The sequence below is a fragment of the Crocodylus siamensis genome, chromosome 1 (genome assembly GCF_052110815.1).
Source record: "Crocodylus siamensis isolate JL-2025a chromosome 1, ASM5211081v1, whole genome shotgun sequence".
NCBI lineage: Eukaryota > Metazoa > Chordata > Crocodylia > Crocodylidae > Crocodylus > Crocodylus siamensis.
Window position 1 is genome coordinate 199,368,928 of NC_143395.1, and position 13,011 is coordinate 199,381,938.

Below are 13,011 nucleotides of genomic sequence, written 5' to 3' on the forward strand. Positions count from 1 at the left end.
CCCCTGCCAGTTGCCTATGGTTCCTAATCACCAGGTATCTTCGTTTTCTCTGATAAAAAAATCCCAAATTTTCTGATTTAAAAAAATAACTCAAAATCCACAGTTATCTGTGATTAAAATGAAACACTGCTAACACACACACACACACACATATTGTCATTTTAGTTACAGAAAAATGGATTTTGGGTTATTTTTTTAAATCAGAAAATTTGGGAGTTTTTTTTATCAGAGAAAACCAGGATCCATGCTAATCTTGAATAAATAAAGAATGTGCTACATGGTATTTGAGGGTCAAATGCACAGGTGATGTAAACAGGAGAGGCTGCATTGAGCATCTTGCAATTGCAGCAATTTATATCATGAAATAATTTGGTCCTCCATGTTTATTCAGCGGTTTCTGAGATCTGAATATGCACATGTAAGCTACCATGACCATTTAATTGTCAGAACAGAGCTTACAGAGCTCTCCGGGGCTTCTGTGGGCTGGAGATGACAACATATAGCTCCTTGTGTTTCACTGAGAAAGAAGTTTTGCTTTTGTCAATAGCTGTCTTAGCCCTCCCACCAGGATATCTGTCCTGCCTGTGCCCAGCCAAATCTCTTGGTTTTGCTTGTTAGTACTGTTTGGCTTCACAAGACTCTTGGCTTTCAGTTTCCAAAGAGGGTGTGAACACGTAACAGGCCATTGCCAATATACAGTGGAGACTCAGTCGCATCATGTCACGGTGCTTCATCGACAAAGGTCATGATAACCTCATTTCTTTTGTTGCACCCTCCCCCTTCCCACCCTCCCCGCTTTCCCTTAGTCAGTCTCTTTGCAGTTTTTATTTTTTATTTTTAAAGAACTTGTCACAGCTCCAAAAAATCTTCCCTTTGGCCTGTGCCATGACAGGCCAAGAGTTGCTTTTATTCTGAATTGCTCTTACTCCAAAGAGACAATACACATAGGCTGTGTTCTCACAGCATGAGTGATACTGTTCACACCTCCTCGTGGCACTCACTGGGGTCCTGCTTGCTAGCATCTTACATATTCGTAGATTCATAGATGTTAGGGGCTGGAAGGGACCTTATAAAAGGGCACTTGGGCAGGAAAGACTGCTGGGATCAGATGACGCCTGCAAGGTGGGCGTCAAGACACTTTTTGAAGATTGCCAGGGGTGGATGACTGTACCACCCCTGGGGGAGCCTGTTCTAGACCCTTGGCACTTGACTTGTAAGGAGGATTTTCCTTATGTCCAGTCTGAAGTGATCTTCTGTTAGTTTGTGCCCATTGTTTCTTGTCTTCTCTTGGGGTGTGTTGGTGAACAGATGCTCCCCCAGGCCCTGATGTATGCCCCTAATATACTTATTGGCTGCCACCCAGTCCCCTCTAAGTTGTCTTTTTTCAGGCTGAACAGTCCCATGTCTTTCAGCCTCTCCCGGTATGACCTGCTCTCCAGACCTCTGTTCCTATTCTTCTAGTAAAACTATGAGCCCCTGTGAACTTCGTAGCAGCAGCAGAGCTTTCCCCCCTGCCCACAGTCACTGCACCTCCACTGAGCAGAGTGAGGCTTCTGTTTTCCTGGCAGATAACTGAAGTTGCATGAAGATATTTCCATGTCTTTTGCTGATTGCTGAGGTCCCTTCAGCAGCTGGTGCTTTCCCAGCGTGTATGTAATTCTGGTGGTGCAGCTGCTGTAATGGAGCTGCTTATCAGACCAGGGGACTGGAGACATGGCCTGAGTTAGGGTTTGGCAACATTTTAGCAGTGGTGGGATATGTAAACAGGGCTTGGTCCAACAGCAGGCCACCACCCGTGACCTGCCTGCTGCAGTCACTTTCTCTACTGCCGAATTGGTGCTGATGTTCTGGCTCTGTGGACCAAATAATGTTGCTTGGCGAGCTGAATCCATCCCCTAACATAAGTCATTTGGCAGGTCAGACAGAACCAGTTTCATTTGTCTCAGTGCAGAAGGATGTGTCCAGTCTCAGTGATTAGGATTGTCATGGTAGTGCCTAGGGGGTCAAGCCAGGTCTGGGCTCCATTGTGCTAGGCCCTGTACTGACAGCTAGTAGGAGACAGCTCCTGCCCCAAAGGCAAAGCAGGCAGAAATGATGGCAAAGCATTATAACATTCCAGAGCCAAGCAGGGGTTTGCAAACACTAAGTAGCACCATGTTTCTTTTCCTTTAAATCTGTGTGGGTGCCAAGTGTAGCGTTGGTGTGATATCACTAAAGTCCAGTTTCATCTCATGTCTGCTTTACCGGTTTTCTGTTGTTGGCTGCCTTTGAAAAAGACTGGGCCAGAACCTGGATGTGGGTAAATGGACACAGCTTTGTGGTGTCGGGGGTACTATACCAATCTGCGTGATTATTTGGGACTCTGGGAACGGTACTTTATAACGGCACAGCTGTTCCCACGTGGGAAAAAGAATGAACTTTATCATACTTGCAGATCACATGTATTTTTGTATAACCACATCCACACTGGGTGTTGTACCAATATAACTGTTTCATTGAAAGAAAAACCCATGCCCTTCAACCAAATAATTATACCCATGCAATGAGTGGACTGATCAGATTTTGCTTGCAATCACGATTTTCTGCATATCATCATTTACTTCTGTGTCAGGAGCCTCAAAAATCCCAAAACAAGCATCTGATCTTTTGGTTGCCTTTTAGAACTAGACCTCCAGGTCTCCCGAAGTTTGTCCAGCATTATTTCTTGGAGGAACAGTGCTGGAAATAGAGGCAGAGTAGAAAAAAGCTGATTTTATTACCCACATTTCTGCTGCATTCCATCTCAGTCCTGCTAAATATATTGGTGAAAGGGAAGGGCTCCTGTGAGAACAGCCGGACCTATTGCAACATCACCGATATATATGCAATGGCCCTGCTGGATATGGGCTGACAGTGCAGTCAATAAAACACTATAAATGCATGATGACATCAGCGTCAACCCCACTGGCTGATCCCTGATCCTAGAGCACTGTGACCCAGTAACTTGGGAGAGATTAACTTTTTCATGAATGTGACTTACTCAAATGCTGTGATGTGAGGTGCTAGAAGGTAGGCATCTAAAATAAGTGTAGTGCCAGACCAGAACTGCCATCACTGTGTGGGGTTTCAAATGCCTACTTAGTTCCTGGGGCAGGGAGCATTCTCTTGTGTTTGGACAGCACCTGGCACAGTGGGGTCTTGTTCCAGGATGTGTTTCCATGACAGTACTAATTATTACTATTATTATTATTGTTATTTAGTAATAATAATAGTAATAACAACAATAATACCAATTTGCCCTTTAATTGTTGCATCCCTTTATGACACAGATGGACATTTTTCTAGAAAGCACTTTATACACTGAAGTTCCTATATTATTTTCTTGAGAGGAAAACAATTGAAGGCTGGAGGTTTAGAAGGAGTCTGTTCTTGATCAACAAGGGACTGGAATGGAGCTCTCTGGTGTCTCTGACATCAGTGGGTTGGATCCCCAGCTGACACGTTAGTTGAGCTTGGCTGGACTTTGACAGGGCTACAAGGATTGACTCCAGCTTAAGTGCATTAAATCTATTATGTATTTGCTACATTTGTAATGATGCCTTTGTGACCATTCTGCTCAACTGGGTGAACATCTGCTTCCAGATGTGTATATATTACTTATCAAGGCAGCCATAGAGAAAGGTAACATAATCCTACAAAGTCACTGGGCAAGGTGTTTCCAGTAGAGAGAAGGAAATGTTAATGTTCTGAGATGTCTCTTGCAACACTGCATACAACTCTGGTTGCCTGTGTCCAAGAAAGATGACTTCATATGGGAAGTGGTGCAGATCAGGGGAATAGTGTCATCTTATGAGTAAGAGCTCCTATACACTCAGCTCCCAGCATCCACCAGAAGTCTTTTGCATCCCTTTGCCTCACTCCACAAGCTCTCGTCCTCCCCGGCTTCAGGGACTTGTTGCTCCCCAAGGTGTGATGCTTCCCTCACACCAAGGGCTCCTTGTGTCCGTCATTCCTCTTTCCATACCAGGACAGAGATTCTGTGCATTCTATTCTCTTCTCCCTACCAGGGCCCTTGGTGTGATTCCCTCCCCCTCCACCCAAACTTCCTGCTCCATTCAGTCACATGGTGGGCCCTTTTTTTAATATTTGCAAATTTCAACAACTAAAATTTTAAAATTTTGGAAATGCTAAAAGAAAAAGGCCAAGGGAAATTTCAGTTAAAAATCTCTGTACAAGTTTGCTTAAAAACAACTATTTTTCTTGGGGAAAAAAGGCTTTTTCTACCAAAATAACCCCTTAAATTTTTTAAACAAAATCAGCCAGGAAACGTATTTTCATGGCTGAACTGCTTTGCAAGTGCAGACATGAGTTTACCCCTGCGGCATGAATGTATCCCTGGAAAATGAAGGTGGTAGTAGTTAATGTATTTGACTGGGACTCCGGCGATCTGGGTTTTGCCACTGACCAGCTGGGTGACCATGGGCAAGTTTTCAATTAACCACTCTGTCCTTTAGTTTCCCCAGCTGTAAAATGGAGCTAAAGAGAGTGGCTTCCTTTCTAAAGCATGTTGCAATCTACTGATGAGAAGTGCGGTGCAAGACCTAGGAATTTATTATAAACAGTGTTTATAAAGACCTGATCCAAAGCCTTTGGAAATCACTGGAAAGATTCCCATTTATATCAAAAGGCTTTTAATCCACCTATTGCTGGCCAGGCCTGGAAGGATTACTTTAAAGCATGTTGTTTGGTCTCCTAACTAGTCCTCACAAAAGATAGCCTGAAGCAGGAGAAATGCCTGTGAGTTATTTGCAATGCACCAGGATTGCTTACTGGTTATAAAATAAATATGTAAAAACAAATCGCGCTGCCTTGTGCCTCATGTTTTGTAGCGAGACGCTGCCTTTCTGGCATTTTCCTCTCTGTTCTCATTGTAGAAGAAGAAAATTCTCTCGCAAATCTCTCTCTTCCCTGTCAGGATCCAGCTCCCAGGTAAGTAGCACTTGTAAGGTTAATGTTAACTGAGTAGGTGGCCTTTGGATTATGTTTTCCCTATACAAATTGACTTGTCCCTCTGAGTATGTGCAGAAGGAACTGACTCTGGCCATTTATGCTCTGTGGCCATCCTGGTGCTCCTAGAAAACATGTAAACTCCAAACAAGTCCCTGAAATATTAGTCTCAGAAAAAAACGCAAGTAGCAATGGCTTTGATAGAGAAGATGCCATACCACCTTTAGCCCAAGAGCTGAGTGGTTCGGGCACTTGCCTAGGGAGCAGGGGACCCAGACTTTAGGTCCCCTTTCCCTAGAGGAGCTTTGAACCTACATTTCCTGCTTTCCAGAACAGTGCCCTAACTACCAGGCTATGGGCTAGGCAAAACAACAATTTGTGGAACCAGAAAGACAACAAGTAAAAAGGGAGCCTGGCTCTGTGACTCAGGGTCATGTCTACACATGCAATTACTGCTATTTGATTTTACTGTGCAGTAAATTTAGTACCTACATATTAAGATAGTAAATTTACTGTGCAGTAGACTAATTTACTGCACAGTAAGCACCTGCAGGTGTAGACAGTTAAGCTTTACTGCAGAGTAGATTAGTTTACTCTGCAGTAAAGCATCTCATGTAGACACAGCCAGTAAGTAGGGCACAGTCCTGGAAGAAAGGGATCTTCACTCTGGGGCCCAGCTCCTGCTCCCAAGAGTGTTTCTGCATTTTGCATTAAATACTGATGAGAGAAAATGGAGGGACAATACTGGGGCAGGAGCAGATCCTCCTCCGTTCAGTTGCTAGCTGTGGTTTTCCTGTGGCTAACCTCTGGGAGGGTGGAGCAGGGGTAATAGCATCACAATAGAGCATAAGTGCCGAGAACAGGTCAAAGCATGTACAGAGTTGTACATGGGGAAAGCAGGACCTAGAATCTGTGTAATTGCCTTAAATGCCACCTGTGTGGCTAATATTAGCCACACAAGTGTTATTTACCCACCTACAGAAGCAGTTAGATTTGCGCCTACTTTTTTTTGTCTCCCTCCTCATCACTCCTTTAGCAAAGCAGCCTAAATTCTTCTCCTTGGGGATGCTATGATGTCTAAGTTTGAAGGCAAAGCATAGAAGAAAGGAAATCTCTACAACCTCCTTTTACAGACAGGGAATGAAGGCACAAAGAGATGAAGTCCCAAGTCACAGAGTCTGTATTGGAGCTGGAAATGGGTCTCCTGTGTTTCTGCTAAATGCTTTCATTACAAGACTTGTCTTCATATTTGTCCCTGCTGTATTTGGCCTTCCGAGGCCAGATTCATCCCTGGCACAAGCGGCCACAAAACTAGGGCTTTCAGAACTAGGCCTGCTTAGAATGAGGCCAGATTTGCCCTCGGCGGGTTTATTAACTGCAGTGGCCGCTGACGCTTAGCCACTTTTCTGTTGCAACGGCATAAAATGATACCATGAAGGAATAGACCAGTTATCACACAGTCTATGGTAGACTTGCAAAAAACAGTCAGGTCACCCTCCTGAAAAGATGTCCATTGCCCCAAAAAACCTAGGTTCTGGCATTCAGGATGGCAAAAGTTTTTTCTGCTAGTCACCCGTAAGCTCCAGGCTTTTGCTTTTTCCTCTTGGAAATGCACCAGTGATGCAAGTTATAGAGAAAAATGCAGTAGCCAAATTGCAGGGGGAGGGGGGGAAGGGGGAGGAGGAAGCTGACCAGGGCAGCAGCCCCAGACGCTGCTATCGTGGGGAGAAAGGGAGAGGAAAAAATAACTGCCACCACAGCTGGCAGCTGTTTACACCACCGCTGGTGGTAGCCAGCCCTGCACTGTGGGCTGCCACTGTCCAGGCCATAGAGCTGCGTTATTATCCTTCTGGAAAAATGAGTTCTCCAGTGGACAATTGTCTTACTTTCCTCTGGCCTCTGAGCACAGAATTTTCAAAGGAAACCTCAAATCTGGAAGTCCTGCTGTAACCCAGTAAGGACACATGAAATGAAGATGTCTTTTAAAAGGAAGAGGTGTTCTGAGATGAAGCCCAATGATTCTTGGCTATTTTCTTTCACACAGACGCTACTGGGATATAGAGTTACTGAAGACAAAGCCAGAATCTTGCTTTTTATTTATGCATGGAGCAGAGCTTGCGTCAATACCTGAGATGTCTGGCAAGGAAACCTACTTTTAGTTCAAGATGTTTAAAGCTGTGTCCTCTACGAAAACAGGCTAGGCTATCGCAGCTATTCCACTTCACAGAAGCCAGGATCATTGACCTGGGTCAGTGCTCCAGGGACGTGCACAGTAAGGCTAAAGACAGACATTCAAAAAGCTTGAGCCTGAATTGATTCAATTTTTGCAGGTTAGTCTAACCTGGCTAGGCTGAACCAGTTTGTAACCACACAGACTTCCCCTCTGGGCTGAAGAAATGCAGGCACGTGTCTGCAGTGGGTTGGACTAGAAGCTGGGGGGTGCTAGAGCAGCCCTTCCTACCCTTCCACAGTGCTGAGTGGTGGGGGCAGGGCGTGGCCAGGCCACGGCAGGATGCTCTGATTAGGGAGGGGTTCCCCCCCCCCACTGCTCCTCTGATCAGTGACAGAGCCAGCAGGGAGTTACACAGCATTTATTTACACATCAGGGAGTTAACACAGCCCATTTATCAGCCCATCAGCAAAACAAAAGTCTCTCTCATTAGTTCCGGCTCTTCTTAAACATTTTTTCCAAGGAAGGAATGGAGGAACACTACCAGCTACCTGTTGATTAGCTCCAAAAAACCCTAAGCTGGCATGGTCCTGTCTGCCTTACAGATACCTCTCAGCATTAGCTAGCATACTGCCTGCTGGCTATGGTCTGTGCTCTGGGAGAGGGGAGGGGGAAATCCCTACTTAAGCAGCAAGTGGTGAAGGTGGGCATGGGGCAGGGGGAAGCCAGGCAGACCCTGCTGTGACTGCAAGTCTCTGCTGGAGCTCCAGCCAGGGAGCAGAAGGGAGGGGCCAGCTCTGCTGTGGAGTTGAGAGCCTTTCCCATGGCTGCAAAGCATCCGGGATGCTGAAGGACTCTGGTTTAAGTTTAACCAGGAAGGGGTCTGGGACAGACATTACATAAACCAGTTTGACCCAAATCAGTTAAGTCTGATACTACATTTAACCAGGTTTATCTCAAATCGGTTTCAGTAATTTTCAAACTGCTTTATGTGCACTGAATCTCTGTTCTGTTACAGGCTTAAACCAGTTTCTGATCACTTAAACTGGTTTATGTGTAAAGTCTGTCCCTAGCCTAGTGGAAAGAGGCCAGGCATCTGCACTTTGGTGATGGGTTTTCTGGCAAAGGTTAAAAGGCTCTTCCCTCTTGTGGGATTTCAAACTTCTAATACTGTCTATGCAAAATGGACATGCAACTTGCCACATTTTCAGGAACAAGGACCTGAGAGTCCGTGGATGTAAAAAATAGCATCATCTTTACCCACCTGATTACCTGCATTCAGGGTCTTGCTAACTCTACCAGGGAACCAGCTGGAATATGTTAGTTTTTACGCAGCAGCAGCAGCAGCAGCCTAATACATTACATTTCAGGGACACCCACAGATTTATTTATGTGCCTTCCTGGGCAGAATATGATGGCAAAAAAGTGTAAGTGTTCATAGCAGACTCACTCACAGCATGCCTGAGCCGATTAAGAACACAATATTCCAGGATGGTAGTTGATGACACCCTCTCACTGACATCCCTATACACTACAATCTTTAGTACACATCACCAACACAGGAAGTAATCCAGTTATATTCTGAGCCCAAGCAGAGTTTGGTGGAATGACACGTGGGAAAACACACCTCAGTTTTTTACATGCGAAGTGAACACAGCTGAACTGCAGGCAGACACACAATGTGGAATCACAATGATGGGGTTTTTTTTTATTGAGTCACTCCAGAATGCCAGTCATTTGTCCCATGAACCAGTATGGGAAAGGATGCCAGAGGGAAACAAAGCACATAAGTATGGTTGAGTGAATACATGAGAGGGAGAGAGGGAATCCCGAAATCTTTCGGGAATCCCCTCTTCACCCACAAATGGCAGAGCTGTGGGTAAAGAAAATTAGAATACCTCAAAATTCTGGGCTCAACTAGTGTAAAGCCTTGAGGCTGATCTAGACCAGTGGGTGTCAACCGTTTTTTGTACCAGGACCCATTTGTAAACAGAGGGCTAGTCCAAGCCCAGTAAATAGTTTAGCTAGAAAAGAGCCTGCTGGCCTTATCAGTGCCCCTCACTCCCATCCAAACCACAACCCCCGATTCCCCAGCTCTGCTGGTGCCCTTCACTACCAATCTGTTTTCCCTAGGCCCCAGCCCCCACAGTGTGTGGGGCAGGGGGAGAGGGGGCATGGGAGGGGGGCACATGCTCTCCCAGATTTGTGTGCCCACAGTGGGCATGGGGCTGCAGCCTGGCTGGTCCTGGCATGGACAGGAGCTACCTCCATGGCCCAGCTGGTATGGGAAGGCAGAGCAGAGCAGAGAGACTTATTGCTGCTGCTGCCGCCGCTGCTGCCACCCAGAACCCCACACCAGCTGCACCACCAGCAGCATGAGGAGTAACGGACAGGGGCAGGGGTGCAGCAGTTGCACTGCCCTTGCCTCCTCTCTCTGCCACCTGCTTGTTCATCATGCCACAGCTCTACTGCAGCTCTTTAAAGGAGAAAATCCACGTTTTTCCGTGGCATTCCAGCTGGATATGGACTGCTCTGCCAGCCCAGGCTAGCTGGAATGCAGCATACTCTGGCTTCCGTTACTCTTGCATGCCTAGTGCTGGTGTGACGTAGGGCTATTATGCCGCTCAAGCCACCCTCCTGTTTTCCCATTCTTCACCAGTACAGGAGCAGTATAAAGTTTGGTTAATCAGGGCCAGGGTGCTTAGAGGATGTATTTCCTCTGGTTTGCATGGGCAGATCTGAAATCCCTTGACAAACATTTATAAGAATGAAACTACATAGCACCTTCCTCAGCAGCAGGGAATACCCACCCTCCTACAGTGGAGAAAGCCAAGATGCAAACAGATTAAAGCCCAGGCTACCAGAGGACTGTTCTGCATCTTATTTGCAGAAGAGGCCAGCAATAGTCATAAATACTCAGCACCTCTACAAAAGCAAGTCCTATGTATCAGGAGCCACAGTTGGTTGTCATTTTGGACAGTGTCAGGCTAAGTGGTATGTCCAAGGTCATACAAGAAATCCAGGGCAGAACTAGGAACAAAACCCATGTCTTGAGTCCCACCCTAGTGCCTGAACCAGAAAAACATCCTGCCTTTTAAGCCCAGATTTGCAGGGAATTAAAACACTTCTCTAATTTAAAGCATGAGGCCTAGATGCCCGAGGGCAGCAGCACCAGTCCTGCAGTTCCAAGTTAAGCATCTGCTTATGTACCTTGCTGAACCAGGATTTTAGTTAACAGTTCACCTAAAATCAGGAAGTTCCAGCTTTCCCTATTTGTGCCATGCTAGGACTCTTGTCATAGGTACAGTGAGGATTCACAGAGCTCCCTAAAGGCAGCATGTGATCTGCTTTGTCCAAGAACAAGCTCAGTCCCTGCACACAAGCATTTACAGGATTGGGGACAGCAGAAACTATCCACATAGAAGCCATTTGGGCTGTACAGTTCATTCAAGAGCTGCTTTATTTCAGCACTTGGAAGAGCCCTACTAAGTCTACCATCAAGGCTTAGTGGGCTCGTCTTTACAGGAAGGAACCGCACCACTCCAACAGGCAGGAAGCACACCGCTGAGCCTCAGTGGGACTGGCTCCATAAGTCCCTTTCAGCCATCTCTGGAAAACTGCAGAGTCCTTTTTCAACAAGAGGAACTGGCCCAGAAGAATGTATGCCTGCAAGGAAGAAGGGAACAGCACAAGCTAGTATTTTTGCCCCCTGATCCCAACCACTGAGCCAGGCACCCAATTAACCTGTACGACACACAGCGGCTGGCTGCTTTGAAAGGTGCTCACTGCAGTCAAGGAAGGTCTCATCTGCATTTTTACTCCTGTGGCTCAAGGAAATGGGACTTCACATATGCTTTGTAACAAGACAGGGTTGCATCAGAAAGAACCCAACTCCACTGTGACGTTCTTCTCCATACCAGAAGAGCCCATGAGACCCTTCATTTCTGCTCACTGTGCGGGTCAAAAGGAGCAACTATTTTGCTGGGCATTGCCTGTGTAAAGAGCATTGTCCATTTATAAAATGGGGCTGAGATCTGTAGACCAAGAGGAACAAGATCACCAAGACTTAGTAGTCAAAGTGTTTAGTCTCCTCTGGTACGAGCTGACAACAGATTCCCTTTCCACAGTGCCAAAAGCTTCTCCTTTTATTTCCCAGCTCCATAAGCATCCATGAAGTTACTAAGTTTCATGCAACTTCATGCCCCGATTCCCTTGAAAGGGGCTTGTTTCATGATGCCAAACTTCTGCAAATTAACACCGTCCTTGCAATACTCCAAGAAGCACTGGGCCAGTTTCTGCTGTGACTTTATGCAGGGCATGAGTCAAAGCTAGAAATAATTCCTCATTCAGTTTGCTGTGTTGTGAATGGATTGTCACTTGAAATTCTAGTTTGTGAGAGACTTGCAGCTGTGGTGTTTACACACTGACCTGCCTTGACTGACATTGTCACCTAAAAGACTTTTTCAAGGATTCTGCCACCTGCCCATTAGTACTCCAGTTCAGTGCAGACTGAGCAGGAGGAGCTCAGAATAGTACACGGTAGCAGCATGTACTAGGAAGAGACATGGCCTGCACATGGTGACTACAGTCTGTTTTGTATTAACCACCCAGCTCACCACACATACGGTTGTGTCCACAGTACCTATTAACCACTCAAATGATCACAAATACAGGTAGGTGGAAATGACTCTGCTCTTAAAACCCTGGCAGAGAGCTTCCCATGTCCCTTTCTATTGACCAGCCTTTCAACACCCAAGATAAATGGGAGTAGGAGTGATATAATTGTTTTCCATGTGGGGGATGGCTTATGGGCAGTAGGACAGTAAAAGCCTGCGCTGCCTCACAGGGTCCAGCTTATCCGTCAGTGGAATTTCCCAAGCTGGTCCTGTAACTTTAGTAGCTTAACCCTCTTTACTGTGGCTGCTGCCAGCCTCATCACAAGAACTGTAGGCTGTGAATTTTCAATTCCATAAACACAGCTTCCAAACCACCTCCTTCTCCCCCATGGGAAGTCCTCTTGGCCTTTAAACAAACAAATTCTGCAACAACAATGACAAGTGGTTGAAAACGCCCGAAAGGCATGGTTGGAACATTACTGGGTAGACCTTGAAGATGGAGTAACTGTCAAACTGCATCAATTTTAGGACCCAAGGTATTTGACTTTGTCCCTTTGTGTAACATTTAGCATCAATGCCTTTGAATAATTCAGTGGAACTGCACTCCACATTTCAGATTAATATATTGTGCTGAAATACTCTTAGCAGGAGACGCTAGATCACAAATTACAGACAACACCTCTTTAATGAAATAATCCCATGGTATTCACTGAGTAAAAAAAAAAAAAAAGGAAAGAAAGAAAAAAGGGGGGGAAAAAAAAAGAGCCTGGTAAGGAAGAAGGGAGATTACCTTGTTAAAGCCTTTTGCAGCTAATTTCATTCCAAGCTCATCATTAATCCCATCTACTTTTGTAATATCCTTGTCACCCATTGGCTCAGATACAAACACATCGAACTTTTGGGTGCTGATGGCCATCACCTGGAACAGCAGCAGGAAGAGGAAAAGTCAGGTGAATATGAATCTATAAATGGCTTACAATGAGATTACAATTCTCGGGGTCGTCTTGGAAGACAAGAACCACCCATGTAGCCCATTTACTCCTAGCCAAATGTCTCTCCTTTTAATCTCAAAGCTACCTACATAGCACACCAGTTCAGCATCTCCCCCAGCCCATCGTATTTGCTGTTGATGATTGATGTCAGAAATTAAGAACAGCAAATGTGAATTTGGAGGGTTAGACATAACTCATACATAGCCAAGATGGGTAGCTTTCATTTGGAAGCCTGGAGCTAACCTTA

At 45.6% G+C, this 13,011-nt stretch overlaps 1 protein-coding gene across 1 annotated transcript; it reads right to left on the reverse strand.

The window, feature by feature from the left end:
* Positions 1-10,675: 10,675 nt before the first annotated feature.
* On the reverse strand, positions 10,676-12,688 carry BANF2 (BANF family member 2). The gene is made up of 2 exons (XM_090031562.1): positions 12,563-12,688; positions 10,676-10,822 (listed from the first exon to the last, which is right to left on the reverse strand). The coding sequence occupies exons 1-2, from the start codon at positions 12,686-12,688 to the stop codon at positions 10,676-10,678; spliced, it is 273 nt and encodes a 90-aa protein (XP_089887688.1).
* Between the last annotated feature and the right edge of the window lie 323 nt (positions 12,689-13,011).

Bases quoted from the DNA above. Each gene is read 5' to 3' on its own strand.
- BANF2 (XM_090031562.1), bottom strand. From the start codon at position 12,688: ATGGCCATCAGCACCCAAAAGTTCGATGTGTTTGTATCTGAGCCAATG. The intron at 10,823-12,562 runs GTAATCTCCCTT...TCTTCCTTGCAG, and splicing joins CTGCAAAAGGCTTTAACAAG to GCATACATTCTTCTGGGCCA.